Source organism: Oncorhynchus masou, chromosome 4 (genome assembly GCF_036934945.1).
Source record: "Oncorhynchus masou masou isolate Uvic2021 chromosome 4, UVic_Omas_1.1, whole genome shotgun sequence".
NCBI classification, from domain to species: Eukaryota; Metazoa; Chordata; class Actinopteri; order Salmoniformes; family Salmonidae; genus Oncorhynchus; species Oncorhynchus masou.
The window spans coordinates 9,111,806-9,137,599 of NC_088215.1; the positions used below are offsets into that span (position 1 = coordinate 9,111,806).

Genomic DNA, 25,794 nt, shown 5'->3' on the forward strand with positions numbered 1-25,794 from the left:
TAAGATTAAGCTGATAATCAACAATGACATTTTTTCAGAGCCATTTTTGTTCATATTTACCTAGGGTGCCAATAATTCAGGAGGGTACTGTAGATTGACAGTGATGGATAATGATAAGGGTGGTACTAGTGCCCCTGTTGGTTTTGTATCTAAAGAATTGAAGCTGTTGAGAGGAGTGGCTTGTGAAGGGGCTATCAAGTGGCCCATAAACTATGTGCTGCATCGTGGAAAATCGGCAGAATCATGGCCAGCTAGTTATTACACTATAGACACTGTTGGGCTATCTCAGGATGAGAGGTGGCAGGCTGCCCAATTACAAGGCCCATTGGTCAAGGTGGAGTCCGGTCCCTGTGGAGATGTCTGTAATTGAGTTGTGACCATGTCGATGTGGGTGGTGAGCACATGAAACAAAGCGGCTTGTGTGTGTACACCTGCTAGTATAGTGCAAGTGTGTGAATGATTCCGATGCAGGATAGTTTCTGCAGGCCTATCATGGTCGGCGAGTTGTTGCTCCGAATGCCACAAACTTTGGCTCCATTTTGGGCTTGTCTAATGCTGCCGATGTGTGTTAGTGCTATTGTGCTTCATGGGATAGCTATGTTATTTATGGTACCCAAAATAGTCATGTGTTTGCCTCTGTCCTTTTGATGTCCATGTCAGGGATAGAGGTTGGGCTAGAGTCCTCTGAAAAGATATAACACTGAATGACATTCAGGTTCAATGACATGGCGCAGTGTGAGACAAACCAACCCTAACGCCAAAGTACACTGTTAGTAGACCTGACTCATTGAGGAGAACCCCAACGGTTCCTTATTAGATGTTTATGGCTCGCTCACCCCCTTCCTGAACTGGGACTATAGAGTGAGCTGTTCGTGGATGAGCAGTGGCTCACTGGAGAGGGAGAGAGAGAGAGGCTAGATAGAGTAAACCAGGTCGGATAGCGGATATCAGGGTTTTGTCAGAGCTAGTCATTTGAAATCAATGCAGTTGAGCACTTTAGCGCTTCAATGAACAAACCACCTCTGCATACTCTAAAGTACTGGCTTTCCAACAATGATTTCCACACATCCTCAAAAGCACACTGCAATATCAAGCCCACAAATTGCAGTTCTTGGCTTTCTGCTGGGCTCGCTTCCTCCATCTTTGCCATTGTTTTCATCCTGCAAAAATATCTCGGTTCCCTATGCAAAATGACTATATAATCTCCATGATAACCAGTGTATCTTCTTCAGGAGAGCAGTAAATCCAGGCTGAATAGCAGTCTGATCCAGGTACTGTAGAAAGTCTTTGACGTGAATATGGTCTGATCTGTATCGGAAGGACACATGAATGCAGGGATGAGCAGTTGGATGTCATTCCTACCCTGTATTTGTTGTTGTCCAATTGCTTACATTTTGATGATGACGTTACCTCTATAGCAACTCTATTGAAATCAGTAGTCACTGTGGCCTTCGAGGAACACTTGTTGTGTGTGTGTTGTCTTTAAACTGGTAATTGAGTTCGGTAACTCCCCCTCTCTGCCATACCCTCCCTCCCGCCGATCCAGCACCTCGGCCGATCCAGCACCTCGGCCCATACGGATCAATGGCCTGTGACTATTCCATTTGCTAGTCCTGCTATAAATGTAAGGTTTTTTAAACAGAGGGAGCATCGATCTCCCCAGTGCCAGGGCAAGGCCAAGTAGGCTGGAAGGCCTTGGGGATTGTTGCATCAGCTTGGGCCACTCACTTTATTGCCAGCAGGACACACATTAGGGCACAGTCACACTCTGATACATGGAATCTGTCTGGAAGTTTCTGTGTTTTCCATCGGTCATGGATAGCCAAATATAGTTAAGTACCAGTGCCATTCCCCTGTATGATAGTGAGCATTGTGAACAAGTCCAAAAAAACAGATTGAACCGAAGTCCGCACCAGCTTTCACCCTACTCCCCTGTTATCGCTCTCTTCCCCCACTGCGCTGCTCCGAACAGGATTTGTGGGATTATTAGAAATCCATGAGGTCCAGGAGACATATATTAAAATGTCATTTTGTTTAGGCTTTCCTTCAGATTAATGTTAACAATCAAGGAGGGCCACCGTCTTCAAAAGGAGTCCGTTGTTATGGAGGATCAGAGCCTCTTCCCCCTGGGGGCAAGGCTTAGCCTCCACCTCTTCATTCCCTTTGACTCTCCCTTTTCTCCTCCTCTCCTGTTCAATGACCATATTCTATATTTTAAACACAGAAAAGCTTCAAGTGAATTAATGCACCACGCTTTTTTGTACTGTGCTTGCTACAACACGTATAGATTCTAGGCCCGATTCTCTTCGTTTGTGGTTTCTGTGCTGGTTTGTAGCCCTCTGCTACTAAATGAGCTTACCCAAATCCAAAAGTCATTTCATTATTTCGGTGGCTAAAAACCGCCGCAAAATAACAGCCTACCAAGCCACTGGAATATTAAAGAACCTGTCTCAAGCCAAGCATGTTTCTCTGCACAAGGCAAGCATCTTGGTTTTGTCCCAAATGGCACCTCTACGCAGACAACACCATTCTGTATACTTCTGGTCCTTCTTTGGACACTGTGTTAACTAACCTCCAGACGAGCTTCAATGCCATTCAACTCTCCTTCCGTGGCCTCCAACTGCTCTTCAATGCAAGTAAAACTAAATGCATGCTCTTCAACCAGTCGCTGCCTGCACCTGCCCCCCGTCCAGCATCACTACTCTGGACAGTTCTGACTTAGAATATGTGGACAACTACAAATACCTGTGTCTGGTTAGACTGTGAACTCTCCTTCCAGACTCCCATTAAGCATCTCTAATCCAAAATTAAATCTAGGATTGGCTTCCTATTTCGCAACAAAGCATCCTTCACTCATGCTGCCAAACATACCCTCGTAAAACTGGCTATCCTACCGATCCTTGACTTTGGCGATGTCATTTACAAAATAGCCAACACTCTCCACAGCAAATTGGATGCAGTATATCACAGTGTCGTCCATTTTGTCACGAAAGCCCCATATATACTACCCACCACTGCAACCTGTATTCTCTCGTTGGCTGGCACTCGCTTCATATTCGTCGCCAAACCCACTGTTTCCAGGTCATCTATAAGGCTTTGCTAGGTAAAGCCCCACCTTATCTCAGCTCACTGGTCACCATAGCAGCACCCATCCATAGCACGCACTCCAGCAGGTATATTTCACTGGTCACCCCAAAAGCCAATTCCTCCTTTGGCCGCCTTTCCTTCCAGGTCTCTGCTGCCAATGACTGGAACGAATTGCAAAAATCACTGAAGTTGGAGACTCATAGCTCCCGCACCAGCTGTCAGAGCAGCTCCATAGATCACTGCATCTGTAGATAGCCCATCTGTAAATAGCTCATCCAACTTCCTCATCCCCATACTGTTATTTATTTTGCTCCTTTGCACCCCAGTATCTCAACTTGCACACTCATCTACTGCACATCTATCACGCCAGTGTTTAATTTGCCATACTGTAATAATTTTGCCAATATGGCCTATTTAATGCCTTACTACGTCCCTTATCCTACCTAATTTGCACACACCCTATATTGACTGTATGTTTGTTTATTCCATGTGTAACTCTGTTGTTTGTGTCGCACTGCTTTGCTTTATCTTGGCCAGGTGGCAGTTGTAAATGAGAACTTGTTCTCAACTGGCCTACCGGGTTAAATAAAGGTGAAATCAAAACGCTAAATGTCCGGTATAGTGCACTACTTTTGACCAGGGCCCATAGGGTTGCTGCCCTTATGTCTCCTCCTGTTGGAATGTATGCTATAAGTAGGTAGACAATGGACTTCTCCACCGACGTGAGAAATGAATGGGATTCAATCAATGGGAGCCAACATCTGGCTGCTGTCAAACCTAAATGCCACATTAGCTTATTATGAATCCAAAATCTAAATTCTATCTCCCCATGTGTCTCAATTATCATATTTTTTGTTCATGCTAATTTGTCGTTTTAGTCTCTCACATATGATGTTGGGAAACAAATCATTTCATTAGGGTTATTTTATTGTGATGGTAATCACTTTAGTTTCCCGTGCCAGGCTGCAGTAATGTTGCTGGTGAAGTAGAAGTCAGGACCGAACGTCTGGCATGAATGTACCTCACCTTTTAAAACTGATCTACAGTTGATTTGTGTGTGGGTTGGTGGGTGTGCGTGACTGGGTGTGGGTAAACAGTTTGAAAGCCAGGACCTGCTTTTGGTGCTTGACTGTAAACAGTGTTGGTGCTTTTGTGGGTAGCTATGACATCTTCAGTTTGACCAAACAACGCAAAGACACTGGAAGAATAATTGCCGTCACAAATGCTGACGGTTGTTTTCAAGTTCATTGCAGTCAGTGCACTCCTTCTCAATTGTGGCCATAACTATTGTGTGTAAAAATAGGAAAGAAGATATTTGCCATCTCCACCCAGAAATTCAGCACATTTACTGTTTTCCAGGGATTGCTTTAAAACCTGCACTCTGTAGACTGGGTGTATCCGAAATGGCACCCTATTCCCTATATAGCACACTGGTTATGATCAGAGTTCAATGGGATGCAGCTTTTGTAGAAATTAACTCCATAATATCGACAGAAACATGGCAAACGTTGTTTAGAATCAATCCTCAAGGTGTTTTTCACATATCTATTTGATGACAAATAATTCGTGGCAGTTGCCTTTCTCCTCTGAACCAAATGGAAAAGTGGACGCGGCTGGAGATTGCGCCATAATTTCGACGGAGGACACCAAGCGGACACCTGGTAAATGTAGTCTCTTATGGTCAATCTTCCAATGATATGCCTACAAATACGTCACAATGCTGCAGACACCTTGGGGAAACGACAGAAAGTGTAGGCTCGTTCCTGGCGCATTCACAGCCATATAAGGAGACATTGGAACACAGCGCATTCAAAATCTGGGGCATTTCCTGTATGAAATTTCATCTTGGTTTCGCCTGTAGCATTAGTTCTGTGGCAATCACAGACAATATCTTTGCAGTTTTGGAAACGTCAGTGTTTTCTTTCCAAAGCTGTCAATTATATGCATAGTCGAGCATCTTTTCGTAACAAAATATCTTGTTTAAAACGGGAACGTTTTTTTATTCAAAAATTAAGAGCGCCCCCTATATCGAAGAAGTTAAAGGGCACATCCCAACTGACTTATCCCTCACTGGGGTCAATGTATAAGAAAGCGGTCATGCCTACCTGAGGTACTAGTGCAAGTAAAGCCTCTTGGTGAGGGATCCTATGGGACAGAGACGTGGATTCCCATCCACACTCCTATGGGTTTGATGAGAGTTGGCACCACAACGTTGTGGGAAATGAAATGCCACGAGGCTCTTTCCCCCTCTCAGCTTTGCACACTCCAAGCTCCTCCTGCGCTTTTAGGAGTTTCATCTGAGACCTACCTGCATCTTTTGTTATCTCCTGTATCTTGACCTCTACTCCCGTGTGTGTGTGTGTCCGACCGTGAAAATAAAATCTTGGTTGATTCTATCTTCAGTGAATTTTTTTTTCTTTTGTTCTAATGTTTGCTTCATTGAGAAAGTACGTGCAGTTGAAACTTGGTCTTAGAACTTTCCGGAGGACGAAATTACATATTTTCCTGATGTTGAAATCGGGTACATTTTTGGTTCTGAATGAAAGTTGAAAATATGCATTTACATTTGTTGAAAATATGTATTTTTTGGTGACTCGTTCTATACCCAAATTACAACTGCACATACATTCTCAATGTATTAAGCATTCTGTCACACTAATACAATTGAAATCGGTTTAATATAGGAAAGTAAAGAGGCGCCAACTGATTGCAACATAATATGTATTATTGCTCCCATCTGTCCCATGCACTTCTGTTCATTTATCAAAAGCTTTTAAATTGGCAGCGATGTTCAAGGAGTCAAACCAACAGACCACTTCAACAACATTCTCAGTAACTGTTACAGAAATATATTTATTCTTACTGTGACTGGTATGTTGTTTATCTACCTTAGTTGAATGCACTGACTGTCATTCGATCTGGATAAGAGCGTCTGCTGAATGACCAAAATCTCCAGAAAATCTGTCTTTTCACCTTTCATTCAGAACCTTAAACCTGTTTTTTAAAAACATAAAAATGAATCTTACTGGGTGTTGTCATTGGGAAAATTTGCATGGAAAATCTCCCTGGTCCCTAAACGTCTTCGCTCCTTGAGAGAAGCAGAAATTATAGAACTTTACATATGTCAACTAGATTTATGCATTCATTCTCAAATTTTCTGACATCATTCTGGTGAGCAAGGCTTTTAGTATTCTAGAGCATCAAGTAATGACAAAGAGAAGCTTTGTAATTATAGACAAGTTAACTAACAAATAACCGACCTAATGTCAGAAATTATAAGCAGAAAAATATCTAAATGAGTCTTAACTTTAATTTGACAAAATAATTCTCCCGTATCCCCTGTCAAAAAAAAGAAAGAACTGACGTCCCGGTGACAATTAGGAATATTATTTTTATTCATGGATACAGGGATTCTCATGAGTGGAATGTCAAAGCTGCATGTAAACCGCTTATCCTGAAATGATAATTGGTATTGGGCTATTATTCAGAATACTCTGCGCATGGGAACGTGACGTGGTCACTGACGTGAGCCTGCTCATTGACTATTACTCAGGCGTTGAGAAAACATGCACACAGCTAGTAACACAAGGGTAGTAGCTCCTCAAGTAAAAATCAGTGCAGTGTTTGACTGCCCTCTCTGTTCTAGCCTCTCTCGCTCTCTAGCCTCTGTCGGTGTATGTCCATGTGTGCCCCAGTGGATCAGTCTGTGTTCAGGTGCAACATGTTTACCTGACCCTGTTTCCTGTCCCCCTGGGCTTCTTCTCTATCAGACCAGTCTACACTACAGTAAACTGCCTGGTAGGAGCAGTAGCTACAGAACTCTGCTAACCACCATAGATCAGGCACGTATTTAATTCAATACCCTGCAATGAGGTTCGGCCTTTCTGTCCGTCAGCTGCAGAGTTCCATTAACTTCAGTTATCCAGGCACACATTCAATTAAATACACTTCAATAGACCTTTCTTGGAAAGTCCTTGGGAGACAAATCAATCACCAGTAAATGTGATCTTTCTTTCCGCTGTATCATTTAGCGACATCCGGGCAAGGTTTATATACGGAGTCGTGACTGTTAAAAAAAATAAATGTTTTCTACATTTTAAAATATCTATTTTTTATTACAGAAGGCACTGAATCGTGACTTGTTTCGGGAGTCGTGACAGTCTACAGACTTCAAAGAGAAGTTGAAGTTCTTCCCTCTTCAAGCAGAAGCCTTTTGGTGTGTTCTCTATAGTCTAGTGCTTGGCATAGTGTTGGATCCAGCCTCAGTCTTGTTTTTGGACAACATGGTGCTTCACTCTCCAGATCAGGTCAGCAGCACTGTGGTTCAGAATTGCAAAGTCACGTCAGGCTATGCCAACTAGACACACCTGCCAATGGAGCCATCCATGCCAGAGGGCAAGGTCAAAATAGTGTGTATGGCTGTCCAAAAAAACGATCTCACCCCAGGACACCTCAAGAAATGAAAAATACAAATAAACGCAGGAGCACTATTTCTTGATATTTGAAGGACAAACAGGGGGCTGACGTTTTGGCGTGACAGGCGCCTGCGGGAGCTTGTGTGTGTACAAATAAAGGCCAAACCCACCACTGACGCGTCCTCTCCTTCAGTGTGGAACTCATCTTGCAACGGAGTCATTTTGCATGCCGAACAACCCCAGGCAAAATGTCAGTAGCCTAGTCAAACTGAGCACCGTGCCCAGCTTCGCCAGGTAGGCGGCCTGTGCCTGATCTTGCACATCTGCACAGCACCTTCAGCATTCAAATGCTAAAACGGCTTGTGTGATATTACGCTGTTAGTTGAGTGACGACCTATGTCATTTGCTAGGTTATTATCTATGCGCTGTTGAAAATGATGTTTTACCGGAATAAAAGTAAACTACCGGAGGAAGGTTCATTAGCGGGTGATTCTGATTTCAGTACCAAAGTGGGAGAACAAAAAAAACGTAGGCTACATTGCCTCCCCCCAGATACGTATTGAATCGTCTAGAAAGGAAGAGATGCACATCTGATATTAATTTGAAGGATAATCTAGAGGCTGACGTTGTCAGATGCCTGCCTCAGAGCCGTTTAGTGTGTGTGTGGACTCGAGTCCGAGCCCCTCTATGAACTGCGAAATATTAATTTCCTTCACCCAAATAATGTAAATAAACAGGGTCTCTCTTCACACTTATATACAGAGTATGTATTGGGATTATATCTCATATAAACAAAGTGTGTATTGAGAAGCATGTGTATTCACTTCAGTCTCTCTCTCTGTCTCTCCAGATGAAGACAGTGAGTGTGGCCCTGGTGTTGTGTCTCAACGTGGGCGTGGACCCTCCTGACATGGTCAAGACGTCACCCTGCGCCAGACTGGAGTGCTGGATCGGTAGGAACACACAAACACACACACTTGCATAACCTGTTCCATACTCAACTCACACACAAATAATTCATGATAATAAAGCCATTATTAAGACATACCCATGGGAAACATTGGCTTTCTTCTAATGTGTCCAACCTTCTCCCCAACATATGTTGCCTTGATAATATTTCCTGAACTCCTCTAGTTGATGTTCCGGGCGCTGAAAAAACTGTGTATCCAGTTTTACCCCGTCAGTGAGCATTATGCGACCTCAGCATTCAAAACATTATATTCGATGCACTTCCAGAAGGACTTATTTGCGGTGTCATTTCCGTCTGTAGATGTAGCCTTTATGCGGCAGGATATTTTTGGGAAGCACGAAGAGGATAAATTCGGTTTCCATTGCTTGTCAGGGACACTACCAGGATCTTGGATAATTGAGTGCCCCTGGAAAGTTGGTGGACTAGAATTTCCTCATATTGCAGGCTTACTAGCTGTGTATTCATCCACTCATTTGTCTCAGACCCACAAATACCATGATTTGCCGGTACCCTGTCTGTCCCTGATTTTCAGGGCTGAGCCCCTGGTTATGAATCTCTGGTGACCTCCCTTTTGCTTGTTCTAACCTCCAAGAATAATGAAAGCTGAGGGTAGCAGTGCAAGATCTTTTTAAGCAGAATATTTGTATTATTAGCAAATGAACGGTTTGCAATTAGATTGCTGGACAATCAAAGCCATCCATCCAACACATTTATTCAGATCTGGTAGTTGATAGATTGGGCCTAGTTATTGTCCATTAACAGCATACATTTGCATTCATTCTCTTAAATCTCTTAAAGTAGCCAATATTCTTCTTGTGCAATGTATAGCCTACTGTACTCTGTCTGTTTGGACTGTCTGCATGTCTTGGTGAGAATCTTAAGTTAATAAATATACTATAATAGCATTGTTTAGTTTGTGCTTATTATTCATTATTATTATTATTATTATTCCTCGGGGGGGGGACTTGTCTGGGGGACACCTAAAGCTAATTTCCTGCATTTTACACAATCCAATGTGCAGTCTCTATTTAGAACAAAAAGTAAGCAAAAATGCCCTTTCGCCACGCTAGGTAAGAGATCTTTATTAAATATGTGAAAGTGATTAATAACACTGAACTAAATCTAAGGTGATTCAGTAATAAATATTGCGTTGCACATTTAACCAAAAGCCTAACAATTGAGCAACTCGTGAATAAAATACAAAGACTTTTGATTGTTTTTATTAAGTCTGCTATATCAAAATCCGCTATATCAAATTTCAGCCAGACTAGCCAGAGTCGCCTTACTCAACTCTCTCCCAACATAATTTCCTCCCCGTTCAATCATACCTTTTTGTTTTTTGATTCCAAGGGAAAGGTTTGGAAAAAAGACCACACAAAAAAACACACCCCACTCAATTTTAGGATGTTAGTGAAACTTTCGGGATTGGTTTCGGGTGTTTTAGGCCAAGGACATTGCCTAAATGGGTATATCTCCTGACGTGGGCATGTTTTCAATATAGACTCATTTAGTCGTACTGTGTTCCATTAAAGGCATCCAGACCCTGTAAAAGTATTTCAGTATGCCCTTAATCTGGTAATAAATTAAATCTAGTGATGCATAACTTGACATTGTGGGAGGATAACCAACCTTCCAATTAATGGCAATGCATTTCTTAGCCCCTATAAATGCTTGGTTACAGTTTCTTCTGATAAGTCTCAAGTATAAACATTTCCAAGCAAACAAAACGGGGAGAAGGGAGAAACTGTCGACATGCTGAGATAAAAGAACATACTCTTTGCCAGAATTCGGCCAGCCTTCACAAGACCACACAGTGCATTCAGAAAGTATTCAGACCCCTTGACTTTTTCCACATTTTGTTACATTACAGCCTTATTCTAAAAGGTATTAAATAAGATGTTTTCCTCATCAATCTACACACAATACCCCATAATGACATTAGAAATGACATTAGAAATGTTTGCTAATTTATAAAAAAACAACAACCTTATTTACATATGTTTTCAGACCCTTTTGCTATTAGACTTCAAATTGAGCTCAAGTGCATCCTGTTTCCATTTATCAGCCTTGATGTTTCTACAACTTGATTGGAGTCCACCTGTGGTAAATTGTTGGGGCATGATTTGGAAAGGCACACACCTGTCTACCTATAGTCCCACAGTTGACAGTGCGTGCAAAAGCAAAAACCAAGCCATGCGGTTGAAGAAATTGTCCGTTGAGTTCCGAGACAGGATTGTGTCGCGACACAGATCTGGGGAAGGGTACCAAAACACTTCTGGAGCATTGACGGTCCCCAAGAACACAGTGGCTTCCATCTTAAATCTAAGTATTTTAGAATCACAATGAGTCTTCCTAGACCTGGCCGCCTGGCCAAACTGAGCAAATGGGGGAGAAGGGCCTTTGTCAGGGAGGTGACCAAGAACCCGGTGGTCACTCTGACAGAGATCCAAAGGTCCTCTGTGGAGATGGGAGAACAATCCAGAAGGACAACCATCTCTGCAGCACTCCACCAATCAGGCCTTTATGGTAGGGTGTCCAGATGGAAGCCACTCCTCAGTAAAAGGCACATGACAGCCCGCTTGGAGTTTGCCAAAAGGCACCTAAAAACTCTCAGACCATGAGAAACAAGATTCTCTGGCCTGAATGCCAAGCATCACGTCTGGAGGAAACCTGGCACCATGCCTACGGTGAAGCATGGTGGTGGCAGCATCATGCTGTGGGGATGTTTTTCAGGGGAAGGGATCAGGATCGAGGGAAAGATGAACGGAGCGATTCTTGGCGAAAACCTCCTCCAGAGTACTCAGGACCTCAGACTGGGGCGAAGGTTCACCTTCCAACAGGAAAATTACCCTAAGCAGACAGCCAAGACAACGCAGGAGTGGCTTTGGGACACTTTGAATGGCCCAGCCAGAGCTCGAACATCTCTGGAGAGACCTGAAAATAGCTGTGCAGCAACGCTCCCCATCCAGCCTGACAGAGCTTGAGAGGATCTGCAGAGGAGAATGGGAGAACCTCTCCAAATACAGGTGTGCCAAGCTTGTAGTGTCATACCCAAGAAGACATGAGGCTGTACTCATTGCCAAAGGTGCTTCAACAAAGGACTTAGTAAAGGGTCTGAATACCTATGTAAATGTCATATTTCATTTTTTTGCATATATACACTGCTCAAAATAATAAAGGGAACACTTAAACAACACAATGTAACTCCAAGTCAATCACACTTCTGTGAAATCACACTGTCCACTTCGGAAGCAACACTGATTGACAATAGATTTCACATGCTGTTGTGCAAATAGAATGGAACAGGTGGAAATGATAGGCAATTAGCAAGACACCCCCAATAAAGGAGTGGTTCTGCAGGTGGCGACCACAGACCACTTCCCAGTTCCTATGATTCCTGGCTGATGTTTTGGTCACTTTTGAATGCTGGCGGTGCTTTCACTCTAGTGGTAGCATGAGATGGAGTCTACAACCCACACAAGGGGCTCAGGTAGTGCAGCTCATCCAGGATGGCACATCAATGCGAGCTGTGGCAAGAAGGTTTGCTGTGTCTGTCAGCGCAGTGTCCAGAGCATGGAGGCGCTACCAGGAGACAGGCCAGTACATCAGGAGACGTGGAGGAGGCCGTAGGAGGGCAACAACCCAGCAGCAGGACCGTTACCTCTGCCTTTGTGCAAGGAGGAGCAGGATGAGCACTGCCAGAGCCCTGCAAAATGACCTCCAGCAGGCCACAAATGTGCATGTGTCTGCTCAAACGGTCAGAAACAGACTCCATGAGAGTGGTATGAGGGCCCGACGTCCACAGGTGGGGGTTGTGCTTACAGCCCAACACCGTGCAGGACGTTTGGCATTTGCCAGAGAACACCAAGATTGGCAAATTCGCCACTGGCGCAATGTGCTCTTCACAGATGAAAGCAGGTTCACACTGAGCACATGTGACAGACGTGACAGTCTGGAGACGCCGTGGAGAACGTTTTGCTGCCTGCAACATCCTCCAGCATGACCGGTTTGGCGGTGGGTCAGTCATGGTGTGGGGTGGCATTTCTTTGGGGGGCTGCACAGCCCTCCATGTGCTCGCCAGAGGTAGCCTGACTGCCATTAGGTACCGAGATGAGATCCTCAGACCCCTTGTGAGACCATATGCTGGTGCGGTTGGCCCTGGGTTCCTCCTAATGCAAGACAATGCTATACCTCATGTGGTTGGAGTGTGTCAGCAGTTCCTGCAAGAGGAAGGCATTGATGCTATGGACTGGCCCGCCCGTTCCCCAGACCTGAATCCAATTGAGCACATCTGGGACATCATGTCTCGCTCCATCCACCAACGTCACGTTGCACCACAGACTGTCCAGGAGTTGGTGGATGCTTTAGTCCAGGTCTGGGAGGAGACCATCCGCCACCTCATCAGGAGCATGCCCAGGCATTGTAGGGAGGTCATACAGGCACGTGGAGGCCACACACACTACTGAGCCTCATTTTGACTTGTTTTAAGGACATTACATCAAAGTTGGATCAGCCTGTAGTGTGGTTTTCCACTTTAATTTTGAGTGTGACTCCAAATCCAGACCTCCATGGGTTGATAAATTTGATTTCCATTGATCATTTTTGTGTTATTTTGTTGTCAGCACATTACACCATGTAAAGAAGAAAGTATTTAATAAGAATATTTCATTCATTCATTTAGTGTTCTTTTTAATTTTTGAGCAGTGTATATTTACAAAAATATCTACAAAGCTGTTTTTGCTTTGGCATTATGCGGTATTATGTATAGATTGGTTAGGGGGAAAACACTATTTATTCCATTAGAATAAGAATAATGTAACAATGTGGAAAAATTCAAGTGGTCTGAATACATGTACAACACAAAAGGGGACATATTTTCATATCTCCAGCAGAGGAATAACATTTCTGAGTGCATGTAATTCAGTTTCACTGGCATATAGTATGTTCTATGAATGGTCTCAAACTGCAGTCATTTATGTCTGAGAATGATGACTGCCCAGTCATGTTCATATCATCAATAGCTTCTACCAGGTCATGTGTTGTGTCATCGGAAAATGCCTCCATCAACCCTTGATACAGTTTGGAAAACAACTTTGGAGGGTTGTCAGTATGCCTTATAATAGCATCTGGCTTGTCCAGTGTTTGCTGCATAGAGAGAATAAAGGGTTGTATCTGTAGAAATTCACCTAGCCTGCGTCAGACTGGTCTTCCCTGGCTGCCTGCTGAGATCCCTGTCACCATCTGATCCTCCTAGAAAATGAGGGATGGCAAAGAATTACCTTGGTGTACGTTTATACATTGATTCTATTCTTAGATAATATAATGGTTCAATAATCGAAATGACCATTATTCCCTACCCTACCATTATTCCCGGACTGTTGCTTTAAGCTTAAATACTATCTTGTAGCTACTGTAGGTCTACCCTTCAATTCAAGATGGAACTTTGTATCATTCACTGATATTGTTAATATACTGCAAAATCGTCTGTCTGATCATTTTGGGACCCCTGTCACCATCTGATCCTGCTAAGACATGTCGAGCATAGTGTTGTGTACTGACCGCACTAGAGGGCTGCATTCCTGCGGGTCGCGACAAAGATCATTGCGGCGCGGTTGGCATTTTTCACGTTCAGACAGACGACTTTGGGATGCGAATGTTGTCCTTTTCTTGTCCCACAGATGATTTGGGAACGTTCCTCGTTCTGCTTTGTATGCGGTAGCCTACCTATTGTATTAACAGCACATATATTTTTTGTGTTATTCACACGCGCTTCAACTTCAGGAGTCTACCTCTCCTAGTTTGGGCGTGAGAGTTCAACTGCGCCTCGTACGTGTGGCCTCATTGATGTTGAGTAGGCTGCCTACATGCGCAGAGAATCACGTGGCCGTTCAATTGAATATGAAATTAAATATGATTAGACACTAGTTTACTACAGTATCTAAATACATATTGATATTGGAAAGAAGTGGAAGGCTCTCAACCAATGTGAGTCAAAGTGCAATCAACACATTTAATCAAACACATTTAATCATCATACTATGGTGAGCGAGTGTTGCACAGGTTTCGTTTTCAGTAAGTATTGACCTGTTTTTGTCTCTGCCTGCAAATCGTCCTAGAAGGTAGGCCATATCCTATAGGCCTACGCAAAACGTAGCAGGTGTCGCTGTCATCTTGTTGGCTGCTTCCAGTTCAGTAGCCATACCTGTGAGATCAGTTGCCCGTGTGGTCTCGATTCAATAGTAGGCTATAGCCTATGCATGGGATGAGAAGCACAGCGGCAGTTCTTTCCAAAGAAATATACTTCCTAAATAAGCCTATGATTAGGCTGTAGTTTACTACATTGCTTAGAATATTGATCATCCATATTTCTCTCTGTCAATCTTCCCACTGCTAAAAGGTAGGCTATAAAAATAGCTCAAGAGAAAGTGCAAGTCTGTCCAACTCGGCTCACTTCAATTACATCTATCATATTGGCTGATAGAGCCCAGTAACACACTATAAGGGCCATGTGAGAATCTCTGGACATGTAACCGATTTCCTACGTAATTGTTGTGTGTTTGATATTGCCGAAAGGGTATAAAATTGCGGGGACCATGGCTGGCAAGTGATCTGCGTCACATACGGCGGGACGAGGTTGGGTTTGGGACCAGTTCTTGTGGTAGCGGGTGGGAGTCGGACAGAAAGCCAGCAGGGTGCGGGTAGGAGGGAGATGAAGAATTGGTCCCTGGCAGACCTCTACTGTGCACAATGACGTCTGTAACGTTAGCGCTGTTAATAACTGTGTCAGTGTGAAAAGTAGGGAACCTGATCAATACAGTTACATTGCCATACTGTCTAATAAAACTCACATAGCACTGAAAAAGCGTCAGAATAGGAATCTTAAATTGTTTTGTTGGTGGTTTCATCGTTTGATTCAGGTCTAGTGTGATTGAGGCAAAAAATAATAGCTAATGTTAGCTAACTTTTGTCCAGCTCTCTCTAAACGGTACATCAACCGGTGAAAGCTAGCAAAGTTCATTTAATTCTGAAAAGGGGCAAAACAAAGACATAACATTTCCATACAAACAACATCTGTTAGCAAAATGAGGTGGCTATTATTACTATCTATCTGACAGATAACTAGATGCTAGAGCTGACCTGACTGGTAGCTACTAGTTCGCATAGCTTATTAATTTACCTCAGTCAAGAGGGGATGAAACATTACCTAACATTACAATACTAGCTCAGTTATGTTTTTTCATGAAGTTAAACAGCAGTTACCTTGCCATCTACATCAGTCAACTAAAGAGTAGCCAATTTTTGCTCTGCTTGCTTTTACAACTTTGTGAAAGAGCGCAACACATACACACTGATCTATCCTCCGCTCTCCTGTGCTGGTCCAGCCAGCCTTCCAGAAGCTTTGCCTTCACACAGCCTGTCAACCTGCTCTGTGGCATCTGCGTGGTCCTAAATTCAGCCAGCTGAACACTCTAAATAGCCTTTCCGACCGCTCGGAGGCGACCTTCTGTCCTAAAGCACACCTTTGCCGCTTTTTGTGTCACATTGCAATGATAAAACTGGGGTGGGCAAAAATGCAATTTCAGAATGTGGGTGGACATGACCCCTTGTCCCAAGTAAAAGTTGCACCCCAGAAAGACTCACACACAGGCAATAGGCGATACATCTGGCTTCAGTTTCACGCCAAATAGGCCTTCAAGGAAACTCGACATATCACGACGACGTTGGGGAGGGGTCAGTGCTCTGTGTAATGCCTTCCACAAAAAGTTTTGCTCAACAAAAAAAGGCACATAAGCCAGTTGGCACAATGCTCCTTGTGGCGAAAGTACATTAATTTAATCCATTTGATAAGATATGGTCTTAAACAAACTAGATTTCCATCCAATTTGCGACAGATTTTCATGCGCATAAGTTAGGTTTCTTGCAGATTTTAGAATATTTGTGTTTCCAAACCATAGATGAGTTTCCATCAAATGTACTTGTTGGTAAAAGGCTGCACGTGATGACGTAGTGCACATTAACATATATTTTGTGGTTAAATTCCCATGTACTGTACTGAATAATAATTACAAGTTAAATGGGGTTCCAATGCATTTTCAACTCTACTGCTGGTTTTGTCACAAATGTTTGCGTAATGTAGTGAATTTCCCCACTGGTATTGGCACATGCGCTCTAACCAACAGCTCGAAGATACAGTGCTGGTATAGCCTAGTGTCTAAACCTACATTACAAGGTTATTATGGACAAAAGAGCAAGATAATTTTTATTTGTTTAACTGCAGGATCGATCAACATGTCACCATAATACCCTGGACATTTATTGGAAAGGAGCATCAAGCTCATCACCTTGCACTTTCACCACCCTGTGAAGTTCATCAATACCTATTTCATCTGTAGCCTAGTGGGATGACCACACGTCATTGTGCGACTCCAAGTTTACTTCGATATGATGGTTATTATATCAATATTTGCACATAAGTGTTTCCACCACCATTTCTCGCATAATTACTTTTACAAACACAAAGATCCCACCTTGTCTATTTGTTTTTAATCCGACGTGTACTTTACTCGCATAAAAAGGTTTGACGGAAACCTGTTTATAGAAAATAATTATTATTCTGTTAAAGGAAAAGTGACCTTTTCACAGAACCATACAGAGTAAAAACGATTGTTTTACATTGTGGGAATTATAACAAATTAGAAAATCAGAAATGTTTGAAAAATGCAACAACGAAAACGAGTATAAAAAAAAAGAGTATAAAACAATCAGAAAAGAGAGCTCCATTTTAAAACCACTTAGAATGTATTTGTTGCCACGCTACGATCATGCACTCCTCCTGACGCATATTTAAAGCTTTTGTTGTTCTAAAACATTATCGTCATACTGTTAAAAAATGAGGAAAATATTGTTATCTGATATGACCATATTACCCAGCCCTACATCCACGTTTTGTAATCCACGTTTTGTAACAGTATATTAGACAACTGAGAAGAAACCAGCCAGACAAAATGATCATAATAATTCAACTTTACACCCCCACAGATGGTTTGACAAAAAGAAACCACATGAAATTCAAGACTGTTTGATGGTGGAGTTTATGAAAGGAAGCACTTAACACATTCAAAAAAGCAAATACTTCTGACAGTCTGCTCCTGTTTTACTGTAGACTTTGACTGAGCACAATGCAAACTGTCAGTCATCAGATCATGGTTTATTTAAAGAACTGTCTAGAATAACCTTAAATGCACAATCGTTAGCTATCATTCTTCTCTGACCCACCCTCACCCCTCCCTCCTTCCTACATTTTACTCTCTGAAGAGAAATGAATGCATCATACCACTTTAGGGTCATCTTACATTTACTTACTGCAGTTGCGTTATACTGCACAATATACATTTCCTTGACTTGCTGGCTACTGAAAATATATAATCTATCAATAAATATGCTTTGTCCCCAAAACATTGTCAGTGTCCCTGAATATGCATATTGTCAATACATTCTGTAATCTCTAAATCAATAATGTAATTCTCTGCATTGTGGGCAGAATTTGATATTTCATTATCTAATATGCGCTATGCTTTATACAATTTGATTTCTTCTTGGCAATATTTCAGTCCGAAGCGCTGGGGAGATTTCTCCATGTTATGTAGTTTAATTTGATAAGCGAAACAGCCCTACTAAACAAATGGCGAGGGATTGTGATACTGGTTCTCTATTGGGTTAACTGTCTAAACTGAATCTCTGCTTTCATTGTGATGGCAATTTTGGGATTTATCTGATCTCTGTGTTGTGGCATATCAAATGGGCTGGAGGACTCTTAACCTCTAGCGTCGAGCAATCCCGTATCCGGGAGCGTAATCATAGCCTCAAGCTCATTAGCATAACGCAAAGTTAACTATTCATGAAAATCGCAAATGAAATGAAATAAATATATTGGTTCACAAGCTTAGCCTTTTGTTAACAACACTGTCATCTCAGATTTTCAAAATGTGCTTTTCAACCATAGCTACACAAATCAAAACAAATCAAATTTTATGTCACATACACATGGTTAGCAGATGTTAATGCGAGTGTAGCGAAATGCTTGTGCTTCTAGTTACGACAATGCAGTAATAACCAACAAGATATCTAACTAACAATTCCTAAACTACTGTCTTATACACAGTGTAAGGGGATAAAGAATATGTACATAAAGATATATGAATGAGTGATGGTACAGAGCAGCATAGGCAAGATACAGTAGATGGTATCGAGAACAGTATATACATATGAGATGAGTATGTAAACAGTGGCATAGTTAAAGTGGCTAGTGATACATGTATTACATAAGGATGCAGTCGATGATATAGAGTACAGTATATACGTATGCATATGAGATGAATAATGTAGGGTAAGTAACATTTATATAAGGTAGCATTGTTTAAAGTGGCTAGTGATATATTTACATCATTTCCCATCAATTCCTGTGGCTGGAGTTGTCAGTGTGTTGGCAAGCATTTGTGTAAGAGTATTGATAGCTAGCATAGCATTAAGCCTAGCATTCAGCAGGCAACATTTTCACAAAAACAAGAAAAGCATTCAAATACAATAATTTACCTTTGAAGAACTTCAGATGTTTTCAATAAGGAGACTCTCAGTTTGATAGCAAATGTTCAGTTTTTCCAAAAAGATTATTTGTGTAGGAGAAATTGCTCTGTTTTGTTCATCACGTTTGGCTAAGAAAACCCCCCGAAAATTCAGTCATTACAACGCCAAACTTTTTTCCAAATTAATTCCATAATATCGACAGAAACATGGCAAACGTTGTTTAGAATCAATCCTCAAGGTGTTTTTCACATATCTATTCGATGATAAATCACTCGTGGCCGTTGCCTTTCTCCTCTGAACCAAATGGAAAAGTGGACGCAGCTGGAGATTGCGCAATAATTTTGACGGAGGACACCAAGCGGACACCTGGTAAATGTAGTCTCTTATGGTCAATCTTCCAATGATATGCCTACAAATACGTCACAATGCTGCAGACACCTTGGGGAAACCACAGAAAGTGTAGGCTCGTTCCTGGCGCATTCACAGCCATATAAGGAGACATTGGAACACAGAGCATTCAAAATCTGGGGCATTTCTTGTATGAAATTTCATCTTGGTTTCACCTGTAGCATTAGTTCTGTGGCACTCACAGACAATATCTTTGCAGTTTTGGAAACGTCAGTGTTTTCTTTCCAAAGCTGTCAATTATATACATAGTCGAGCATCTTTTCGTTTAAAACGGGAACGTTTTTTTAATCCAAAAATTTAAAGAGCGCCCCCTATATCGAAGAAGTTATTCCAAATCATGGAATACTGCAGCTCACGATTGTAGCATTGACAGTACCAGTCAAAAGTTTGGACACCTACTCATTTAAATGTTTTTTTTATTTTTATTTTTTACTATTTTCTACATTGTAGAATAATAGTGAAGACATCAAAACTATGAAATAACACATGGAATCATGTAGTAATCAAAAAAGTGTTAAACAATTCAAAATTGATTTTTTTATATTTGACATTCTTCAAAGTATCCACCCTTTGCCTTGACAGCTTTGCACACACTTGGCATTCTCTCAACCAGCTTCATGAGGTTGTCACCTTGAATGCATTTAAATTAACAGATTTGTTAATTTGTGGAATTTCTTTTATCACGGCGTTTGAGCCAATCAGTTGTATTGTGACAAGGTAGGGGTGGTTTACAGAAGATGGCCCTATTTGATAAAATACCAAGTCCATATTATGGCAAGAACAGCTCAAATAAGCAAAGAGAAACGACAGTCCATTACTTGATGACATGAAGGTCAGTCAATCTGGACCATTTCAAGTGCAGTCGCAAAAACTATCAAGCGCTATGATGAAACTGGCTCTCATGAGGACCGCCACAGGAAAGGAAGACCCAGAGTTACCTCTGCTGCAGAGGATACGTTCATTAGAGTTACCAGCCTCAGAAATTGCAGCCCAAATAAATGCTTCACAGAGTTCAAGTAACAGATACATCTCAACATCAACTGTTCAGAGGAGACTGTGTGAATCAGGCCTTCATGGTCGAATTGCTGCAAAGAAACCACTACTAAAGATCACCAAGCAGATGTGACTTTTTTGGGCCAGGAAACACAAGCAACGGACATTAGACCGGTGGAAATCTGTCCTTTGGTCTGAGCCAAAATTTGAGATTTTGATTCCAACCGCCGTGTCTTTGTGAGATACAGAGTAGGTGAATGGATTATCTCTGCATGTGTGGTTCCCACTGTGAAGCATGGAGGTGGTGTGATTGTGTGGGGGTGCTTTGCTGGTGACACTGATTTATTTAGAATTCAAGGCACACTTAACCAGCATGGCTGCCACAGCATTCTGCAGCGATACGCCATCTCATCTGGTTTGCGCTTAGTGGGACGATCATTTGTTTTTCAACAGGACAATGACCCAACACACCTCCAGACTGTGTAAGGACTATTTGACCAAGAAGGAGAGTGATGGAGTGCTGCATCAGATGACCTGGCCTCCACAATCCCCCGACCTCAACCCAATTGAGATGGTTTGGGATGAGTTGGACCGCGGAGTGAAGGAAAAGCAGCCAGCAAGTGCTCAGCATATGTGGGAACTCCTTCAAGACTGTTGGAAAAGCATTCCATGGGACTACATAATGAAGGTGGTTGAGAGAATGCCAAGAGTGTGCAAAGCTGTCATCAAAAAATATTATGATATAACACTTTTGGTTACATGATTCCATAAGTGTACAATGTAGAAAATAGTAAAAATTGAGAACCCTTGAATGAGTAGGTGTCCTAACTTTTGACTGTACCTGTACATCAATGTACACACAATACCCAATATCCCATAATACACACTGTATACAGATCTGTTACTTCAGATCTGCAATACTTTTACCTTACCATCTTGTAAAAGCAATGCTTCTAGATAAATATATGTGCAAGTATTATGAGTAATGTGGTCAATTTTGTGCATTTCACTACTGTGTTGCTGTGCTGGTTGTACCCAAGTCTAATGTTGTCCTTATGATAATGAGTGTCTGTTTCCTCTCCTCCAGACCCTCTGTCCATGAGTCCACAGAAAGCCCTGGAGACCATCGGGGCCAACCTGCAGAAGCAGTATGAGAACTGGCAACCCAGGGTGAGTTCACATGGGTGTGTGGTGGAAGTTAAGGGGGGGGGGGTGTGTGGTGGAAGGTAAGGGGGGAAGTGGTGGAAGGTAAGGGAGGGGGAAGTGGTGGAAGGTAATGTGGGGGGGGGAGTGGTGGAAGGTAATGTGTGGGGGGGGGGTGGAAGGTAAGGGGGGTGGTGTGGTGGAAGGTAAGGGGGGGGGTGGTGTGGTGGAAGGTAAGGGGGGTGGTGTGGTGGAAGGTAAGGGGGGGTGGTGTGGTGGAAGGTAAGGGGGGGTGGTGGAAGGTAATGTGGGGGGGGTGTGGTGGAAGGTAAGGGGGGGTGTGGTGGAAGGTAAGGGGGTGGTGTGGTGGAAGGTAAGGGGGGTGAAGGAAAAGGAAGGTAAGGGGGGTGAAAGGAAGGTAAGGGGGGTGAAAGGAAGGTAAGGGGGGTGAAAGGAAGGTAAGGGGGGGTGAAAGGAAGGCAAGGGGGGTTGAAAGGAAGGCAAGGGGGGGTGAAAGGAAGGTAAGGGGGGGTGGAATGAAGGTAAGGCGGGTGGAAGGAAGGTACGGGGGGTGGAAGGAAGGTAAGGGGGGGAGAGGCGGGTGGAAGAAATGTGGGAGGAGAGGCGGGTGGAAGAAATGTGGGAGGAGAGGCGGGTGGAAGAAATGTGGGAGGAGAGGCGGGTGGAAGAAATGTGGGAGGAGAGGCGGGTGGAAGAAATGTGGGAGGAGAGGCGGGTGGAAGAAATGTGGGAGGAGAGGCGGGTGGAAGAAATGTGGGAGGAGAGGCGGGTGGAAGAAATGTGGGAGGAGAGGCGGGTGGAAGAAATGTGGGAGGAGAGGCGGGTGGAAGAAATGTGGGAGGAGAGGCGGGTGGAAGAAATGTGGGAGGAGAGGCGGGTGGAAGAAATGTGGGAGGAGAGGCGGGTGGAAGAAATGTGGGAGGAGAGGCGGGTGGAAGAAATGTGGGAGGAGAGGCGGGTGGAAGAAATGTGGGAGGAGAGGCGGGTGGAAGAAATGTGGGAGGAGAGGCGGGTGGAAGAAATGTGGGAGGAGAGGCGGGTGGAAGAAATGTGGGAGGAGAGGCGGGTGGAAGAAATGTGGGAGGAGAGGCGGGTGGAAGAAATGTGGGTGGAGGAGAGGCGGGTGGAAGAAATGTGGGAGGAGAGGCGGGTGGAAGAAATGTGGGAGGAGGAGAGGCGGGTGGAAGAAATGTGGGTGGAGGGGAGGCGGGTGGAAGAAATGTGGGTGGAGGGGAGGCGGATGGAAGAAATGTGGGTGGAGGGGAGGCGGATGGAAGAAATGTGGGTGGAGGAGAGGCGGATGGACGGATAGGAGGTGGAAGGAGAGAGAAGGAAGAATTGAATGGAAAGGAGATTTGAGCGTGGGAAGGACAGTAAGTAGAAAGGAGAAGGCGAGCGTGAAGAGAGGGAGAGAGTGAAACACACCAGCTGAGTGTGGGCTGAGTGAGCCAGAGGTCAGTACCAGATGGTGGGAGAGAGGAGGAGGAGGAGGAGGGAAGGAGTGGAGGAGTGGAGGAGTGTGAAATCATTCAGTCTCTTTCAGCCTCAGGACATAGGCCTACTGCTTGGCCAGAGACCACTTCTGGATCACAGACTTCTCTGTATGATGCTGTAACTAATAATACTAGCACTGAGCTGAACTTACTCTTACCTGTCACACTCTGACTCTGGGTTCATGTGAAAACCACTCATGAAAATGAAACTGGACCTAAAATAACCACCTTGTATTTTAGAATACTGTATCTTGTGTATTTAGATGTATGATTTACATGGAGCCGTTGTAACTAATTTTCTTAACTTTCAACTTTTAATTATGACCTGAACCACAATATGAGTACCACCCCGTTGCATGAAATCAACTGTCTTCCTGGCCTCCCGATTGGCGTAGTGGCCTGAGGCACTGTATCAAAGTGCTTGCTGTGCCACAAGAGATCCTGTTTCGATTCCAGTCTCTGTCGCAGCCGGCTCATCACGCACTAATGACTCCTGTGGCGGGCCGGGCTGAGTGCTTGCTGACACGGTCGCCAGGTGTTGTATGTTTCCTCCGGCACATTGGTTCGCCTGGCTTCCCGGATAAGCAGGCATTGTGTCAAGAAGCAGTGTGGCTTGGCTGGGTTGTGTTTCGGAGGACGCATGGCTCTCAATGTTGGCCTCTCCCGAGTCTGTATGGGAGTTGTAGCGATGGGACAAGACTAACTACCAATTGGATACCATGAAATTGGGGAGAGAAATGGGTATCATAAAAATACAAAAAATAAATAAATCTCTCCACTTTGCCGTGTTCTGAAAATTAGAATGGCCACCTTGTTGGTACTTAATAAGTGATATCCGAGCCCTGTTCCAACTCTTGACAACTGTGCCTATACTGCCCATGTTTGGAGGGACTTTCTCCATGGTTGGCAGTGCCAGCCTAACCTGTCATCATGTCTCTCTCTTTCTTGCTCGCTCTCTCTTATTGATATATATATATATATATATATACAGTTGAAGTCAGAAGTTTACATACACTTAGGTTGGAGTCATTATACTCGTTTTTCAACCACTCCATATATTTCTTGTTAACAAACTATAGTTTTGGCAAGTCGGTTAGGACATCTACTTTGTGCATGACACAAGTCATTTTTCCAACAATTGTTTACAGACAGATTATTTCACTTATAATTCACTGTATCACAATTCCAGTGGGTCAGAAGTTTACATACACTAAATTGACTGTGCCTTTAAACAGCTTGGAAAATTCCAGAAAATGATGTAATGGCTTTAGAAGCTTCTGATAGGCTAATTGACATTTGAGCCAATTGGAGGTGTACCTGTGGATGTATTTCAAGGCCTACCTTCAAACTCAGTGCCTCTTTGCTTGACATCATGGGAAAATCAAAGAAATCAGCCAAGACCTCAGAAAAATTATTGTAGACCTCCACAAGTCTGGTTCATGCTTGGGAGCAATTTCCAAATGCCGGAAGGTACCACTATAATCTGTATAAACAATGGTATAAAGTATATACCAAGTATAAACACCATGGGACCACTCAGCCGTCATACCGGAGATGTGTTCTGTCTCCTAGAGATGAACGTACTTTGGTGTGTACTTTGGTGTGAAAAGTGCAAATCAATCCCAGAACAAAGGCAAAGGACCGTGTGAAGATGCTGGAGAAAACGGGGATAAAAGTATCTATATCCACAGTAAAACAAGTCCTATATCGGCATGACCTGAAAAGCCGCTCAGCAAGTAAGAAGCCACTGCTCCAAAACCTCTGGTCTGATGAAACAAAAATGGAACTGTTTGGCCATAATGACCAGGGTCCTGTGTGGCTCAGTCGGTAGAGCATGGAGCTTGCAACGCCAAGCGTCGTGGGTTCGATTCCCGCTGGGGCCACCTATATGTAAAAGTAGTGGCCCAGCCGACTTCTAAGTCGCTTTGGACAAAAGCGTCTGCTAAATGGGATATATTATTATGTTTGGAGGAAAAAGTGGGGGACTTGCAAGCTGAAGAACACCATCCCAACTGTGAAGCACGGGGGTGGCAGCATCATGTTGTTGGGGTGCTTTGCTGCAGGAGGGAATGGTGCACTTCACAAAATAGATGGCATCATTAGTCAGGATGTTATGTGGATATATTGAAGCAACATCTCAAGACATCAGTCAGGAAGTAAAGCTTGGTCGCAAATGGGTCTTCCAAATGGACAATGACCCCAAGCATACTTCCAATGTTGTGGCAAAATTGCTTAAGGACAACAAAGTCAAGGTATTGGAGTGGCCGTCACAAAGCCCTGACCTCAATCCTATTGAAGATTTGTGGGCAGAACTGAAAAAGCATGTGCGAGAAGGATCTTATTGTTGGGAGCTTGTGGAAGGCTACCCGAAACGTTTGACCCAAGTTAAACAATTTAAAGGCAATGCTACCAAATACTAATTGAGTGCATGTCAACTTCTGACCCACTGGGAATGTGATGAAAGAAATAAAAGCTGAAATAAATCATTCTCTCTACTATTATTCTGACATTTCACATTCTTAAAATAAACTGGTGATCCTAACTGACCTAAAACAGGGAATTATTACTCTGAAATGTCAGGAATTGACACACGCACACGCAGTGTTAGGGACTAAACTCTGTTTCCTGGCTAGGAGTACATAGCATCCCCAGCTATGGCACATTAGCCCACATATGTCCC

The 25,794-nt window shown here is 43.3% G+C and overlaps 1 protein-coding gene across 7 annotated transcripts in view; it reads left to right on the forward strand.

The window, feature by feature from the left end:
* The window catches only part of LOC135522894 (regulatory-associated protein of mTOR), a 211,878-nt gene that overhangs the window by 11,435 nt on the left and 174,649 nt on the right, over window positions 1-25,794 (forward strand). For all 7 annotated transcript variants that reach the window (XM_064949578.1, XM_064949609.1, XM_064949587.1 and 4 more), the window contains exons 3-4: window positions 8,353-8,455; window positions 21,545-21,627. In XM_064949578.1, coding sequence (XP_064805650.1) covers window positions 8,353-8,455; window positions 21,545-21,627 — 186 coding nt within the window. The remainder of the gene's footprint in view (window positions 1-8,352; window positions 8,456-21,544; window positions 21,628-25,794) is intronic.